This window comes from Chionomys nivalis, chromosome 6 (genome assembly GCF_950005125.1).
Source record: "Chionomys nivalis chromosome 6, mChiNiv1.1, whole genome shotgun sequence".
Lineage (NCBI taxonomy): Eukaryota > Metazoa > Chordata > Mammalia > Rodentia > Cricetidae > Chionomys > Chionomys nivalis.
Window position 1 is genome coordinate 4,898,136 of NC_080091.1, and position 15,154 is coordinate 4,913,289.

Sequence of the window (15,154 nt, forward strand, 5' to 3'; positions counted from 1 at the left end):
AGGGTAAGATGGGAGTCCTCTCATTGGTGGGGCAGCAGGGTGATGGCATTCCAGAGTTGTCTACCCCAGGTCAGTGGGCTCTATAGGATGGAGCCTCGGGGAAGCCACACTTTCATCCCACCCACAGATGCTGGGGTCACTAGTCCCTGTCTCGGAGGGAACTTAACAAACCCTGGGTCCTCTGGGGTGGCACAGGTCACTACAGTCAGCACCAGAGAACCCAGAGCTGTCTACAGTTTGACCCACACAAGAGTGGCAACTTTGTTGGAGGAGGCTGCCCTGGTACAACCCAGTGACAGGAAGGGTGGTCCTTGTGGGTGAGGACAGGCAGAGGCACCAGCTCTAGCCTTGGGCTCTGTCCAGCCCGGAGGAGACCCTGGTGAGCTCTGCAGAACCGCTGAAGGGTCTGATGGGTGACCCCACAGGCTCAGAAGCAGGTGAGTCCCATGGCTTCAGCAGTGGGCACTGTGGGCTCGGTGGAGCTGTGGCTCGCAGAGTGAGAGGTCAGAGGCTAAGAAGTTCCTACCATAGGTTTATTGAAGGAAACCGAGTTCCTGGCTGTTTGCTGGCCCTCAGCTCGGGGAGGCTGAGCAACCCAAGATTGGCAGCAGCCTAGACCCTGGCCCAACACTGAAAGGCAGGAACCAAAACCTCCCTCCAGTGCCCAACAAAGCTTGTAGCTCCTTGGTGTCCTTGGTGCCAAGCAGGGCCTGTTCCTATGGTGAGGATACAGGAAGGTAACAATGAGGCGACCTCCCAAGTGGGGCTCCGACCTTCAGTTTTCAGTGTGGGGTTTATCGCCAGGAAGCACAGGGGCAAATGAGTCCAAGGCCCACAGGGGCTCCCTGCACTGAGACCCGGCAGCTGGAAAGGCCTGGGAAGAAGATGGAGGCTTGCTGCCTGCTGGCTTGGCCTCCACCAGGTCCAGGCAAGGCTGAGGGAAGTCTGCAACCTGAACTTGGCCAGGACATCTGGAAACGGCAGAAGGGAAGTCATTAGCAGTCTGACTAGGGAACGGGGCCGGCACCCTATCACCCTGTCCTGCACCACCTGCGCTAGACACGCTCAGGCTCTGGTTCGTCATCTTCCTCATCTTCATCTTCGTCGTCCTCAGTGCAGGCCTTGTCCAGTGGTGCATCCCCGTCACGGGCCAGCTCCTCCACGTGGGCCAGCATGTCGGCCATCAGCGCCTCCTCTAGGCGTTTGCGCACCTGCTGCACCAGCTCCTCTTGCTTCCTGGGGACACACACTCTGACAGGGCACACGGGCACAGGCGTGCCACCACCAACCCTTCCAGAAACTCCACACAGCTTCCCCATCAGCTCAAGCCATAGTTGGTCTAACATTTTCAGCTTCTCACATCCAAGCTATGTGGAAGCCACAGGCTACAGTCAGCTGCAGGCCCACGTCCACAGAGTGGCAAGTGCTGGACCTTGGAGCCACTATGGGACCCGAATCTAGTTCCACAGGGTCCTGCTCTTGTCCCTGTCTGTCCTGACCCACCCTGGTGTGAGGCAGGAAACCCAGGCCAGCTCTTCAAGGTCCAGGGCCTCTTGTCCTGAAGTCCTATCCCAGAGGATCAAAGCCACGTAAAGTCCTCCACTTCCCTGGCCATTACCAGCCAAGCCTCGGACCCTTCCTGAGGGTTGTACTCAGGTCCAGCCCCGCCCCACCCAGCTTGTCAGTTTCTTGATTCTCCCAGGCCTGTGGTAGTCATGGTTACTGAGCCAAGATTAAACCTCACTGTTTTTCCCCCGGTCCCACCTGACCCCAGCCATTCTAGCACATTCCTGAGAACCCAGGAAGTTGCTGGTCTGCCCTGCATCCCCGCCATGACTAACTGAAAATTGGGGGTGGTGGTGTAAGGGCCACCAGTTACCTGATGTCGTCATCAGTCACCATGAAAGCTTTGCACAGTGGCTGCGCAGTGTTTAGCCACACACCAGGATTCTTCTCCACGGCTGCAGAGAGCTGGCCTGTGATGGGCAGGGTGCTGGTGTGCAGCGCACTGGCGATGGCGGACAGCAGCGTTTCATCTGTGCAGCCCGGGCCCACCCCTGCGGAAGGACAGTGTGGGCAGGATCACCTCACAGGCTAGCCTCTGTCAGAAGACAAGAAGGCAATCCAGAGGCCCCACCAAAGCCTGTATCCCCAGGCAAAGGCTTCTGAGCCTGAGGCATGCCAGGGTCCCACAGAGTCTAGAGGGATGGCTAGCACACAGTGCTTACTATTATTCCAGAGGACCCGGGAGTACTTCCCAGCACCCACATCAGTGCTCACAACACACCAACTCCAGTCGCCGGGTATCTGATGCCTTCAGGCCTCCGTTATTACGTGCATGCATGTGGTGCAAATAAACCCGCACAGGCACGCACACAATCTTTAAAAAAACAAAAAACCCCACCAGGGCACCCACCCATTTTATCAATGTCCAGAGGGCAGCGGCTACCCGCCCCAGCTCACCCTGCAGGCCCTTGGGCAGGTCCATGGTTCTGACAAGCTCCTCCGCGATGTCAAAGGCGCTCAAGCCGCTCAGTTTCTTCTCCCAGAACAGCTTTAGGGAGAGAGGCAAGGTTACAGGAAGCAGAGGTAGGCGGAGCCCTGCCTGTGACCCCACCCATCCAGACCAGCCTTCAGGGGCCCTAGGGATGTTTACAAATAGGCCTGAAAAACAGAGAGGAGCCTTGGCTTTTATTATGCTGTTTTGTTTTGTCTTTTTAAAAGAGGCTTTCTTGCCGGCCCTAAAATGTAGACTCTCAAGTGTTGGGCTAAGGGTGTGGGCAGCCATGCTTAGCCCGTCGGTCTCTCTAAAGAGTAAATACAACGATCTAGAAGCCGGGGTTGCAGCTCTGGGGCAGGGCGCTTGCCTATCTCACTCAACATTGGCTCCCTCCACCCCTAAAGGAGGAGCTTTAGTACGAAAACTCGAGGTTTCCTACAAAGGTGAGTCTCACCTGCCTCGGCTGGTCCACCGCCTTCTGTGGGTCGCTCTTCACTTTGTTGCTGGGGTGGTTAGTGATCTTTGTCACCGGTTGCTTGAAGATGGATGCAGTCTGCCGTACAGGCAGTGCGGTGTTCAGGTCAGGCTTGCCCTGGGGGGAGAAGACTCTGCAGCGGGCCGCTCCGACCAGGGTCCATGGAGGGTTGGAGGGGGCAGGGAGGCGTTTAGCCAGAGCCTGAATGGTGTTAGGTGGGCGATCAGGCGGGCAGATCTCCCACCCACCAAACCAAATGCGCGCCATGCTTCTGCCAGTGGAGGTACTGACTCGATGGCGACGGTGGCTAACCCGGGGGCCCGCCCCCGCCGACGTCACCGTCCTCACCTTGACCTGGTTGGAGGAGTCGTAGCGCACGCGCTGGCGGCTCTTATTCATCTTATTCATCAGCATTTTTCCCGTGCGGAAGTCGAAGGTGCTGAGGTCCATGGAGCCGCCCAGGTAGCGTGCCAGCTGTGGCTTGCTGCGGAACTTCTTCCCGCTGGGGCTGCGGGAGGGAGGTTGATCAGCCAGAGCGGGACCCACCCTCTACCCACCACCCTTGGGAGGGAGTGTTCACCATGCTTCAGGGTTTTAAGAGGTCTTGAGGAAAGCAAGCAATAAGAACAGCCCTAAGGGGCTGGAGAGATGGCTCAGAGGTTAAGAGCATTGCCTGCTCTTCCAAAGGTCCTGAGTTCAATTCCCAGCAACCACATGGTGGCTCACAACCATCTCTAATGGAGTCTGGTGCCCTCTTCTGGCCTGCAGGCATACACACAGACAGGATATTGTATACATAATAAATAAATAAAGCCGGGCGGTGGTGGCGCACGCCTTTAATCCCAGCACTGGGGAGGCAGAGGCAGGCGGATCTCTGTGAGTTCGAGACCAGCCTGGTCTACAGAGCTAGTTCCAGGACAGGCTCCAAAACCACAGAGAAACCCTGTCTCGAAAAACCAAAAAAAAAAAAAAAAAAAAGAAAAAAATATATAAAAAAAAATTAAAAATAAATAAATATTAAAAAAAAAAAAAAGAAAGAACAGCCCTAAGAAGTCGGGCCTTGAGCTAATACAAGTGATAAAGCCCAAAGGCTCCCTATGAGGGATTGGAGCTGCCCAGGCCAGAAACCAGTTCTTGCTCCCTAGAAATCACCAATACAGGGTTGTATGGCCTCAAAACTCAGTATATAGCCAAGAATTCCTGATCCTGCTGCTTCCAGCTCCTGAGTGGCCATCGCCTGTTGCTGGAGGTAGGACCCACGACTTCAGGACTACACTGAGTGAACCCCAGCTTTTTTTGATTGGTTTTAAGACAGGGTCTTATGTACTTCAGACTAGCCTTGAACTTGCTGCCTTCAACTCCCAAGTGTGGAAATGGCACTTTCTCTTGAGCCCATGCACACAGGACAGGGGTAGGTCTGACAACCCCTAACTGCCCCAGCTAAATTCTGTGTCTTCTGGAAATTGGATCCCATCCCACCCAACCCCGTGCTAAACACTCACAGAGTCAGAAGATGGGGGCAGCCTGTGTAGTCCCAGATGCATAGCTCACCGCATGCTGGAGCATTACTCAGCCAGGAAAAGGAGCAAAGCTTTGACATACAATATGCAGGAGCCCTGAGGACATCATACTTAGGCATAAAAGGCCACACCATGTGGGGTAACCCATGGATAGGGAACGTTCCAGAACAAGTAGATTTGTTAGGTCTGGAAATGTTCTGGGATTGGTCTTACAGTTGCATAATCTTTGTTATCAGTAAAGTCAGAAATGTTGACAGGCTGGCTGTGGCACAGTGGTGAGCGTGCACCAGTGCACTAGCGTGTGCGCAGCTCTGGGTCCAACCAGTCTCAGCCCCGCAGCTGCAGGGAGCCTCTGGTAGGTCTGGCACTCAGGCAATTGCTACATTTCACTGGCAATCATTGTAACTCTTTATAGCTCAGATAGTGTTGTCTGCTGGGAACCTCGTGCATGTGACTGTCCTGCCCAGACAGACAATGCCCCAGGTATACTCAGGATCCTAGAGCCCTCGGAATCCTCTGCCAGGAGAGATTCCCCAGTGTGAGGAAATCGCAGCAACAGCTGACCGGCGGCTTGGCATGTCACCAGTCTGCAAATCCCAGCATGAGGCATCCTAGCCCATACTGCCTGGAATCCCAAAACCACTGGGCTAGCTAGCACTGAGCCCACATGATGTCCCAAGCTTCAGATCCAACCCTGTGGACCCTAGCCAGGCTCAGGACTTTGACTGGCAGCTGCTTAAGGGGTGGGAGGGAGCACAGGGTAGTGTAAGGCGAAGGCTTCCTGATCCTCCTGACTGTACTCATTTTAAAATGATAAATGTTCCGGGAGTTTCCTCCCTCGTTCTCTCTTTGATGCCAGACCTCCACCATCATGGGTCGCATGCACGCTCCCAGGAAGGGCCTGTCCCAGTGGGCGGTACCCTACTGCAGCAGCGTCCCCACGTGGCTGAAGCTGACATCTGACGACCTGAAGGAACAGATTTACAAACTGGCCAAGAAAGGCCTCCCTCCCTCCCAGATAGGTGTGATCTTGAGGGACTCGCACGGTGTGGCCCAGGTCCGTTTTGTGACTGGTAATAAAATCTTAAGAATCCTTAAATCCAAAGGCCTTGCCCCTGATCTCCCTGAGGATCTCTACCATTTGATTAAGAAGGCAGTCGCTGTCCGAAAGCATCTTGAGAGGAACAGAAAGGATAAGGATGCTAACTTCCGCTGATTCTGATAGCAGAATTCACCGGCTGGCTCGTTACCATAAGACCAAGCGGTCCTCCCACCCAACTGGAAACATGAGTCCTCCACAGCCTCTGCTTTGGTGGCATCAATTCCCTTGTATACACGAGCAATAAAATCACTTTGAATAAAAACAAATAAATAAATAAAATGATAAATGTTCCAAAATCATATTTGATGGTGACCCCACCTGTCTGAGCATGCTAAAAGCCCACTGCCTCTTAATGAGCGAATCTGGCATACAGGTCGAAACATATCAACAAACCAGGCAGGGTGGCACATGCCACTCATTTGAGGTTGAGGAAGGAGGGTCCCCAAGTTCCAGGCCAGTCTGAGCTACACAGCAAGATCCTGTCTCAAAAAATACAAAAGAAACTCAAGTAAGAATGGCTGTGGCAGCGACCTCCCATGTGGGTACTGTTCCTTTCTGAGCGTGGCTCTGCAGATCCCAACACAGAAGTCTATTGACAGCTCGAGCTTGCCCTCAGCAGGCAGTGTGGACCTGCAGTAACACCAGGACAGGGTTCCAGGCCTAAGAGTTCACATGGAACCGGACAGAATCGTGACAGTGATGCCATGCACAAATGAGTTGGACGACATTTGTAGCTATCCTGGGGTAAAGGAGGACGAGACAAGGAGGATAACTACAGCCTGGGGACAAGAGGAGGGCCACAGGCCCCAACAAACACCAGTTATGTTTCTCACCACTCTGGGCTTTAGACAGAGGTGGTGACAGCTCAGCTCTCGCAGGCTGAGGAGAATCTTGTGTGCTCCAGGAAGAAGGTAGCAGACTTGAGATCATGGCTTAAGGACTCCAGAAGACAGAACCCCCGGGGTTAACAAGATTTAGGAAGCTCCAACAAGGCTGGGCAAGTCAGGGAGAAGGGGGCGGGGCCGCATGCACATGTGACCTGGAGACACCATTTTCAGCCCCCCTCAGACCTTTGTGAACCAAGGGCCTTCTTCATTTCAACCCAAAGGGAACCTGAGTTGGTTCTGGCTCCAACCTTATCTATTACCTAAACCCGTGACTGTACAACAGCAAGGGGCCAGCCGAGTCTCCGCACAAAGCACCCATACAATCCTGACTGAAATGGGGGAAGGGGGCAGTTGCATGCCCGAGGCCCAGGGTTCTATGCCCACTACCGCAGAAAAAAAAGAAAAAGAAAAGAAAAAAAAGCCGAGGGAAGACAACAGCAGGTGCAGGTTGCTCGGCTGCAATTGGGACAACTGGCATTGCCCTCCCTGAGGGTTGCAAAGCAGCCTGGTTTCCGTAGACTACTACCTAGACACTGCATCAAAAAAAAAAAAAAAAAAAAAGTCTTGGACACAAAAGCAACAAAGGCTAAATGTTCACAGTACTCAAAAATCACTATGGCAGATGTCACTTCTGGGGGTACGAGTAAGAGACGGCTTTAGAAAAACCACAAAAATGGCATTTAGAAAGAAAAAAAAGGCAAAAATACATAGCCGAGGGGAATCAGGCCACCTGGAGCAGTTCGCCCTGCTCCCCGGAACCCCGCTATGGTCCCCGCGAATTCCCCTCAAGGGTCAAAGGGTCAGCCCAGCCCCCTCCCACCCCTGCTTCCCAGCGGCGTCTGGCCAAGGCCGGGCGCCCCTAGCCCGGCGTGCACGGTCCCGGACTCCGCAGAGGACAAAAGCTCGCGCCACAGGAGGGCGCGAAGCCGCGAGGCTGCAGTCGCGGGCGGTGCGCACGCGTACTGGGCCAGTGAAAGCCCCGCGTGGCGCACACGCGCTGAGTGACAGCAGCGCGAAGAGGCCCTCACGAGCAGGAGGGCAGGCGCTGGGTCTGACGCACGCGCACTGAGCGTCGAGCCCCGGCTGGCGCGTGCGCACTGGCCACATCTAGCACGTAGGACGCACTCTCGCACGCACGTCGCCCGGCCCAGACCGCGACCCGCAGTAGGGGCGCCCAGGCCGCCGCAGAGGCCGCTGGGAGGCGCCCGTTGGGGCCCTGCGCGGCCGGCGCGCTCATTCACCTATAGTAAAAGACATCCCTGTGGCCGGCCGACAGCCCCGACCTCCTGGGCACTTCTTCCCTTTCCCAGCCCTGCGGGAGCGCCGGGCACTCCCACCTCTTCCGCTCCATCGCGCCCCGGCTCTCCGCCCGCCTCCGGGCCCGCCGTCGCCGATGCCGCCGCCGCTGCAAGTCGCGACCCCCAGGCTCGTCGCCGCCTCGGTTCCCTCCGCCGGCACCGCCGCTCGCCGCGGCTGTTCCGACCCGCGGGCCTCCGCCCTCCGCCCCCAGCCGGGCGCGCGCCGGCTTTGCCACCCGCTCGGCCCCCTCCCCGTGCTTCCCAGCCCCCGCTAGGGGGGCCGCTCCGCCCACCCGCCCGCGCGTGGGGCGCGTCTGCGCAGCCGCAGCCTCGGCCCCGCCCCCACGCGCTCGCAAGGCCGGCCCCGCGGCGGTGAGGCCAATGGGATCAGCCCGGGCCCCTCCGCGCCCCGCCCAGCCGCATTGGCAGGACACGCCCCGTGGCGACAAGACCAATCGGCGGGGGCAGCCAATCAGCGTGACGAAGGCGGGACCGCAACCGCGCTTGCGCTCTGAACGCCTTAAGCGTCCTGCACCTGGTCCCTACCATGCTGCAATCGTTTCCGCCAGGCGGGTTGTCCTGGGGTCGCGCTCGCCTGCACCTGCGCAGTGTGCATTTGGCGGGACTCCCATCTGTCTCCTGGCCATTGTGACTGTGATCTGGTACAACTCCAATCCAGTCCTGCTTACCTTGCGGCTCCTGCCCGAGCCTCTACACTGTTTGGTTGACAGGCGAGCACCACCACACCAGACTCCTGTTCTTGCCGGGCGGTGCTAGCGAACACCTTTTAATCCCAGCCCTCGGGAAACAGAGTCAGGCCAATCTGTGCGAGTCTGAGGCTAGCCTGGCCTACATAGTGAGTTCCAGGACAGATAGACCCTGTCTCAAAAAATAATTGTACTTTGCCTGTCCAGAACCATCTGATTTTTCCAGGCGAGTCTCTCAACCTGTAGCTCACCGTTTGCCTAAATTGGCTGGCCAGGGAGGTTCCCTGCTGGGCTTTCTGTGGGTGCTGACAATGTTCTCATGTTTGCGTGGCAAGCAGGTTACTGCCCCCTGCATTTTATTTTAAACTAATAAGGCGTCTTAAGTAGCCCAGTTTCCAACCGTACAGACCTTGGGATGGCAGGTGTGTGCCACCACACTCAGAGCCTCGTCCCCTCCCCAGCCTGGAGTTTTCCTGGGCCGCACCCCAGCCTGGTTTGGGACAGGCTCTCCCCCCATTGTACCTCAGCCTTCCAAGCTTGAAAGACACAGCTTGACCACCCCTGAAGTCAAAGGTCACTCAAGCTGGCTTTAACTCCAGTCCCCCTGCTTGAGCATCCTGCACAGCCAGGATGCCAGGCCTGCATCACCAGGCCTAGGTGGGTTGTTTTTATTAAAGATTTGCTCAGAGGCCAGGGGGGCGGGGCCTCCTGAGTCTGGAGCACCCTGAAGTGCTGGAATAGGAGCTGGGTGTCCCGCAAGAACGAGTGCTCTTTACCACCCACCTTTTTTGAAACCAGGTCTCAAGTAGCACAGGCTGGCCTCTCCATGTATCGGAGCGCGAGACAGGTGGGTGCTCTGTACTCAGGACTCTGAGACAAAGTCAGCGCCCAGCCCACTCTATCCGGAACCCACAGGAAATAAAATTCTTAGGTGAAAATGTGTACCATCGTGCCAGGACTGGAGAGTACTCAGTTCAGCTCTGAGTTACCATACAGGAAGCCCTGGGGGCCATTCTCCGCCCCACAAACACAGGCATGGCGGTCACACCCATCATCCCCGCACTTGTAAAGTGGAGACAGTCAGGTAAGTTTAGGGTCAGCCTTGGGTACATGTTGAGTTTGGGGCCAGCCTAGGCTACCTAAGACCCTGTTTCAAAAACAAACGAAACCTGAAGGAAGAAGCCCTGCTATGCTGGGTATGGTGGCCGCAGGGGCCCTGAACACTAATTTAAAAGCCATTAAAATGCGGTGGTGGCGCACGCCTTTAATCCCAGCACTTGGGAGGCAGAGGTAGGCGGATCTCTGTGAGTTCGAGACCAGCCTGGTCTACAAGAGCGAGTTCCAGGACAGGCTCCAAAGCCACAGAGAAACCCTGTCTCGAAAAACCAAAAAAAAAAAAAAAAAAAAGGAGAGTGACTTGTTGGGCAGCCCCGGAGAACAAACTGTTTTTCCATCTAGAAGCTCCTGAAGTGTGGTAGGATTTCTGCTTGCCAGTGAAGACTCCCAGATCGCTAAACACTGGGTGCTGAAAGGACCCTTGAGGTGGGGAAGCCTTGAGGACAAGGGGGAACCAGGTGGCGGGCACAAGAAGACCGAGCGTCGGAGGTGTGAGAACAAGGTTTAATGTACACCCATCAAGGCAGCCCAAGTGTCCATCTGCGCAGAGGCTCCCCGGGTGCTGCGGGACTTGGCCGTGTCCAGCTTCCTCAGCATCCTTCACGAGGCTGAGCTGTTCCTGAGACAGCAGGTGTGAGCCTGGGGAAGGGGACATCGGGCGAGCTGACAGCAGGTGTGAGCCTGGGGAAGGGGACATCGGGTGAGCTGACAGCAGGTGTGAGCCTGGGGAAGGGGACATTGGGTGAGCTGACAGCAGGTGTGAGCCCGCGGAAGGGGACATCAGGTGAGCTGACAGCAGGTGTGAGCCTGGGGAAGGGGACAACATCAGGTGAGCTGACAGCAGGTGTGAGCCTGGGGAAGGGGACGACATCAGGTGAGCTGACAGCAGGTGTGAGCCTGGAGAAGGGGACGACATCAGGTGAGCTGACAGCAGGTGTGAGCCTGGGGAAGGGGACGACATCAGGTGAGCTGACAGCAGGTGTGAGCCCGCGGTAGGGGACATCGGGTGAGCTGACAGCAGGTGTGAGCCAGCGGAAGGGGACATCAGGTGAGCTGACAGCAGGTGTGAGCCTGGGGAAGGGGACGACATCAGGTGAGCTGACAGCAGGTGTGAGCCCGCGGAAGGGGACATCAGGTGAGCTGCTGACAGCAGGTGTGAGCCTGGGGAAGGGGACATCGGGTGATCTGACAGCAGGTGTGAGCCTGGGGAAGGGGACATCAGGTGATCTGACAGCAGGTGTGAGCCTGGGGAAGGGGACATCAGGTGAGCTGACAGCAGGTGTGAGCCTGGGGAAGGGGACATCAGGTGAGCCAAGCATATAGGGAGCCAGCCCAGGGGCCCAGAGCTCTGTGAATAACCCCAACAGTGTCACTGAGCTGTAAGGTGAGGAAAGAGGACTAAGGACATAATCAGTAGGTAAGGCGTCTGCCATAGGATGTGGACCTGACAGGCCAGAAAACCCAGATGACTGGCTGGCTGCTGTAGCCAATCAGAGAGTGAGGTACAGACGACACGCATAGGTTCAGTTCCCAGCACCACACAGCAGCTCATAACTACCAGGGATGCTAGGCCAGGGGTCCTCTTCTGGTCTCTGTGGACATGCATGCACACATACACACCTTGCAAAAAATGAAGTAGTCAGAGCCAGGACAGGCTCCAAACCCTGTCTCGGGGGGGAAAAAAGTTTGAAAAAGTAGAGGGGCAGGGAGATGGCCCAGTGAGAGGAGTCTGCCATGCAAGAATGAGGAACTGAGTTTGAATCTCTGGTCCCTCATGAAAGCCAGGCACTGCTGTGCACGCCTGTAGCCCAGCACTTGGGAGAGAGATGGCACCAGACAAGCAGATTCCAGGGAGCTGCTGGTTGGCCATATAACCTAGCCAAAGTGGCGGGCTCAGGTTCGGTACCCATCATACCAGTGCATGCGCACATGTAAGTGTACACACACACGCACACACAAGTGGTCTACACAGGACAGCCTTATGCGCATCAAACTTTCAACATAAGCAAAATAGCCAGTTTACCGTGGCTTGATGAAGGCTGCATACCCTCAGCCTATCCCAAGAGGCCTGGGGCAAGGGACAGCCTCGGACACCAGCTCTGAGCTAGGCCGCTAGCCAGTTCAGCAGCTGAGGGAGTCCTGGGTGTGGGAAGGTCTGAGGGATCCCTGCTCTACCTCTTGGCTACCCCAGAACCCCCACCCCACAACAATCAGGCCCAACATTCAGACTCACCAGGGAGATCCTGAGTGTGACGGGGTTTTCCTAATCATCCTTCTTAAACTTGCCGTTGATGTAAGGTACCCAGTCCAGGATCAAACGCCAGTCTGTGGCCCACACCAGCCCCACGGCACCCACGGCACCCCACATGCTGGCAGTGGGGATCCTGGAGGGACAGAGGCAGTTAATGAGAACCCTTCTCCCATGACACCCCACGCCGATGTCAGTCAAGGGCTTTCCCAGTGCTCGTCTACAGGGCACTCGGGAGGCTGAGGCAGGGGGATCTCCGAGTCTTCTAGGGCAGGCTCCGAAACTCCAAAAGTCATAGCTATACAGAGAAACCATAAAAACAAAACAAACAAAACAAAAAGAACTTGGGTTCCAAGCACTGGACGGCTATGGAAACCTTGCTGGGTCAGGTGGATATTTGGGGCCGGTTCATCAGAAGACCTTCTGTACTGGACAACAGACCTGGGCTGCCGGGAGTCCAGTTCACACAGGTCCAGTTGCTTATGACCAATGGGACCACGTGGAGTTTGGAGATCGCCTGTGAAGCTGAACTATGCAGATCACCCAGCTACACTGCTAAATCCTCCCCTCCCCTGTCCCCTACCAAGACACCTAGGTGTCACCTCCAACCTTCAGATACAAACAGTACCTCTGTTAAGTTGGGAGCATAGCCCCCAGCCCTGAGAGCTGTATTGGTCTGGACTCCAAATCCCAGCATGCAAGTGGTCCTCAGAGCTCAGGACCACTCCCACAGACTGTGTGAGCTCCCAAAGGAGAAACACACGTGGTCTCTTTCCCTTCCTCCTGGTGGGCGCAGCCTCCCAGTTCCCCCTTGCCCCCCACCCCCCCGAGAGCGCAGGGCTCCCATTAAACCTGGGTATTTCTTAATTTGGCTTGTTTTGATTTGGCTTGATTGGGAATTTGCGTCAGCAGAGAGCTCACGTTAGGAAAAATTCCTAACATCTGCCTGTAACAGTAACAAAATCTGCGCTGCCTTCCATTGAGGTCACCAGTACCATACAGTCAGGTGTGGTGTCGCTGTAGGGATTAACGCACCCATTACCTACCCGTCAGCCCACCAACTGCCTATCATCTGTTTATCGAGACAGGGTTCCATGTGTCCCTCCCTGGCCTGGAATACACATGTACCCGAGAACAGCCATGAATTCCTGGTTCTTCTGCCTGCAGAGCCCCAGTACTGGGAGGACAGGCCTGTGGTACTGGGGCTGGCCCCTGAGACCCCAGAATTGCATGAGACATTGGAAGGCTGACTTTGGGACTGTAGTACTAACTTGATAACTTTTATAATGCACACCGTTTGTTGCCGTGAATAGGATCTTTTGTATCCAAGGTTGGCCTTGAATTCGTCATCCCCCTGCCTCCATCTCCTACGTGTGCAGTGTGGGACTGGAACACAGACTTCGTGCTTGCTGGACAACTGATCCACCCACTCAGCCACAGCTGGGGCCGACACTCTTGGATGACAGTCGTTTCAGGGGGCTGGGGTGTGAGGTTAACAACAGCACTATGGTCCTGAATCTCACTGCCACCGTTGCAAAAGTTTAAAAAATTAAAAGCCAAGAGGTGGGGGCTGGGAGGTTCAGTGGTTGGGAGGGTTCATTGCCTTGTAGAAGAACCGCATCTCCAGCTGCAGGCGAGCTGAAACTCACGCGTATACATATAAGTGTAAATAAACTAAAATTAAAAGAAGAAACAAAGGGACCGGAAAGATGACTCTTCATCCAGAGGACTCAGGTTCGATTCCCAGCACCCGCAAGGTGCTCACAACTATGGCTAGCTCTGGGTCCAGGGATCCGATGCCCTCTTCTCGCCAGCGCGGTTACATAGACATACATGCAAAGAGAACATTCAGGGGGTGGTGAGTGGCTGGGAGTTCGAGGCCAGCTTGGGTTACAGTAACACTGCTTCAAAAATAAATAAACGAAAGAAAGAATGAACGGAGGCCAAAATCAGCAAAAGGCTGCAAGGTGCTAGGTTGAAAGTCGGAGTCCCGAGCCATAGGAGCGCAGGGTACTGACCCGTACCGCAAAGGGATCCCCAGGTCGGGCTGGGGAAACCGAGGCTCGAAGCAACTCATCCTCCACCTGCACTGTGTCCTGGAGTCTTCAGCTGCCCCAGCAGAGTTTCCCCCCTATGTCCCCAGGGCACACGGGTGGGACGGCGGGCGACCTCCTCACCAGTTCTTGGCCAGTTCCCGATAGCGTGGGCCCAGAAACTTGCTCAGCATCGCGGCAGGGTCTCAGCACTCAGGGTCACCCTGCTCCTGCTGTCCTGGAGCGCTGCGCATGTGCGAACCTAGCTCTTCCGGCGGCGGTGCAAGTCGGTTCAGAGACATTGATATCTACTTCCGGGGAGGGCTTCAGACATCGCTAGATCCCGCCTCTGTGGGCGGGGTGTCTAGCAAACTGCTTGGGACTGCTTGGTTCTGAGCCTGAACGGGTGACTTCGGGCTAATTTGATTCGGGTACTAATTTGATAACTTTAATAATACACACCGGTGGTGGCGCACGCTTCTAATCCCAGCTTTGGGGAGGCAGAGGCGGAAGGATCTCCGTGAGTTCGAGGCCAGCCATGGCCACATAGAGAAACGTTGTCTCAAAAGAAAACACTCTCAAAAAAATTCACACTCGGGCTGGAGAGATGGCTCAGGTCCTGAGTTCAAATCCCAGCAACCACATGGTGGGTCACAACCATCTGTAATGAGGTCTGGTCCCCTCTTCTGGCCTACAGGCAGAATATTGTATACATAATAAATAAAATGAATATTTAAAAAAAAAAACCCTCACACTCTTTACTGTTTTTCAGATGGGTGCCTCCTACATCCACGGCTGGCCTCGAACTCCTCATCCTCTTGCCTCCACCTTCTAAGTGTTGGGCCTGTGCCACCAGGCCCGGTACAGGCAGGCAGTGCTGGAGGTGGAACCCCAGGGCCTTCTAGAAGAGCAGGCTAACCACTGAGCCACAGCCCTGCCCTTCACCGATTTAAACCGAAGGAAACAGGCCACGCAGGTAAGGGACTTGTGCAGAGGGGCCAAGGGGAAAGGCTTAGATCGCACTGTGCCTTCGAAGACTCTGAGATACTTGCTCGGGCATTTCTTACAGGCCACCTTGGGTTCCCGTGGTTGGCGCACAGGCAGGCCCTCGTTGGTCACCCTTTCCACCTAAGTTCCTGTCCTGGCTGACCTCCCAGAATGGGCATATCAAAACTTCTCAGTAAGCTCCCTGACCACACGCCAGACTGGCAGGAGGAAGGTGGGAACATCCTCAGATACACATCCTCCAGGAAGCATTTTGAGACTGT

At 55.7% G+C, this 15,154-nt stretch overlaps 2 protein-coding genes and 1 pseudogene across 8 annotated transcripts; 1 reads left to right on the top strand and 2 right to left on the bottom strand.

Moving 5' to 3' along the window:
* Positions 1-526: 526 nt before the first annotated feature.
* On the bottom strand, positions 527-8,078 carry Mbd3 (methyl-CpG binding domain protein 3). 4 transcript variants are annotated; one of them, XM_057772645.1, is made up of 7 exons: positions 7,726-8,078; positions 3,324-3,483; positions 2,955-3,176; positions 2,464-2,554; positions 1,880-2,057; positions 1,051-1,236; positions 527-971 (listed from the first exon to the last, which is right to left on the bottom strand). In XM_057772645.1, exons 1-6 carry the CDS (start codon positions 7,833-7,835, stop codon positions 1,056-1,058), a joined length of 942 nt encoding a protein of 313 aa, XP_057628628.1. In that variant the 5' UTR covers positions 7,836-8,078; the 3' UTR covers positions 527-971; positions 1,051-1,055. The 4 variants fall into 4 exon arrangements, with proteins under 4 accessions (XP_057628628.1, XP_057628629.1, XP_057628627.1 ...); XM_057772646.1 differs by having other exon boundaries at positions 2,955-3,092; positions 7,822-8,072; XM_057772644.1 differs by having other exon boundaries at positions 7,822-7,986.
* Positions 5,307-5,982, top strand: LOC130876194 (40S ribosomal protein S13-like; annotated as a pseudogene).
* A 2,017-nt stretch (positions 8,079-10,095) lies between the features above and the next one.
* Positions 10,096-14,159, bottom strand: LOC130875936 (cytochrome b-c1 complex subunit 10). 4 transcript variants are annotated; one of them, XR_009057263.1, is made up of 3 exons: positions 13,878-14,159; positions 11,839-11,989; positions 10,096-10,328 (listed from the first exon to the last, which is right to left on the bottom strand). XR_009057263.1 is itself a non-coding variant. In XM_057772252.1 (3 exons), exons 1-2 carry the CDS (start codon positions 14,078-14,080, stop codon positions 11,869-11,871), a joined length of 171 nt encoding a protein of 56 aa, XP_057628235.1. In that variant the 5' UTR covers positions 14,081-14,159; the 3' UTR covers positions 10,096-10,547; positions 11,839-11,868. The 4 variants fall into 4 exon arrangements, 1 of the variants encoding a protein (XP_057628235.1); XR_009057262.1 differs by having other exon boundaries at positions 10,096-10,547; XR_009057264.1 differs by having other exon boundaries at positions 10,096-10,547; positions 13,872-14,159.
* Between the last annotated feature and the right edge of the window lie 995 nt (positions 14,160-15,154).

What these genes read in the sequence shown, in the direction of transcription:
- Mbd3 (XM_057772645.1), bottom strand. Translation starts at nt 7,835, where the DNA reads ATGGAGCGGAAGAGGTGGGAGTGCCCGGCGCTCCCGCAGGGCTGGGAA. An exon ending in CGGTGGACCAGCCGAGGCAG is followed by an intron (nt 2,555 to 2,954) that starts GTGAGACTCACC and finishes CTCTCCCTAAAG; the next exon opens with CTGTTCTGGGAGAAGAAACT. An exon ending in CCTGCCCAAGGGCCTGCAGG is followed by an intron (nt 2,058 to 2,463) that starts GTGAGCTGGGGC and finishes GTCCTTCCGCAG; the next exon opens with GGGTGGGCCCGGGCTGCACA.
- LOC130875936 (XM_057772252.1), bottom strand. Translation starts at nt 14,080, where the DNA reads ATGCTGAGCAAGTTTCTGGGCCCACGCTATCGGGAACTGGCCAAGAAC. An exon ending in CGGGAACTGGCCAAGAACTG is followed by an intron (nt 11,990 to 14,030) that starts GTGAGGAGGTCG and finishes CTGTCCCTCCAG; the next exon opens with GATCCCCACTGCCAGCATGT.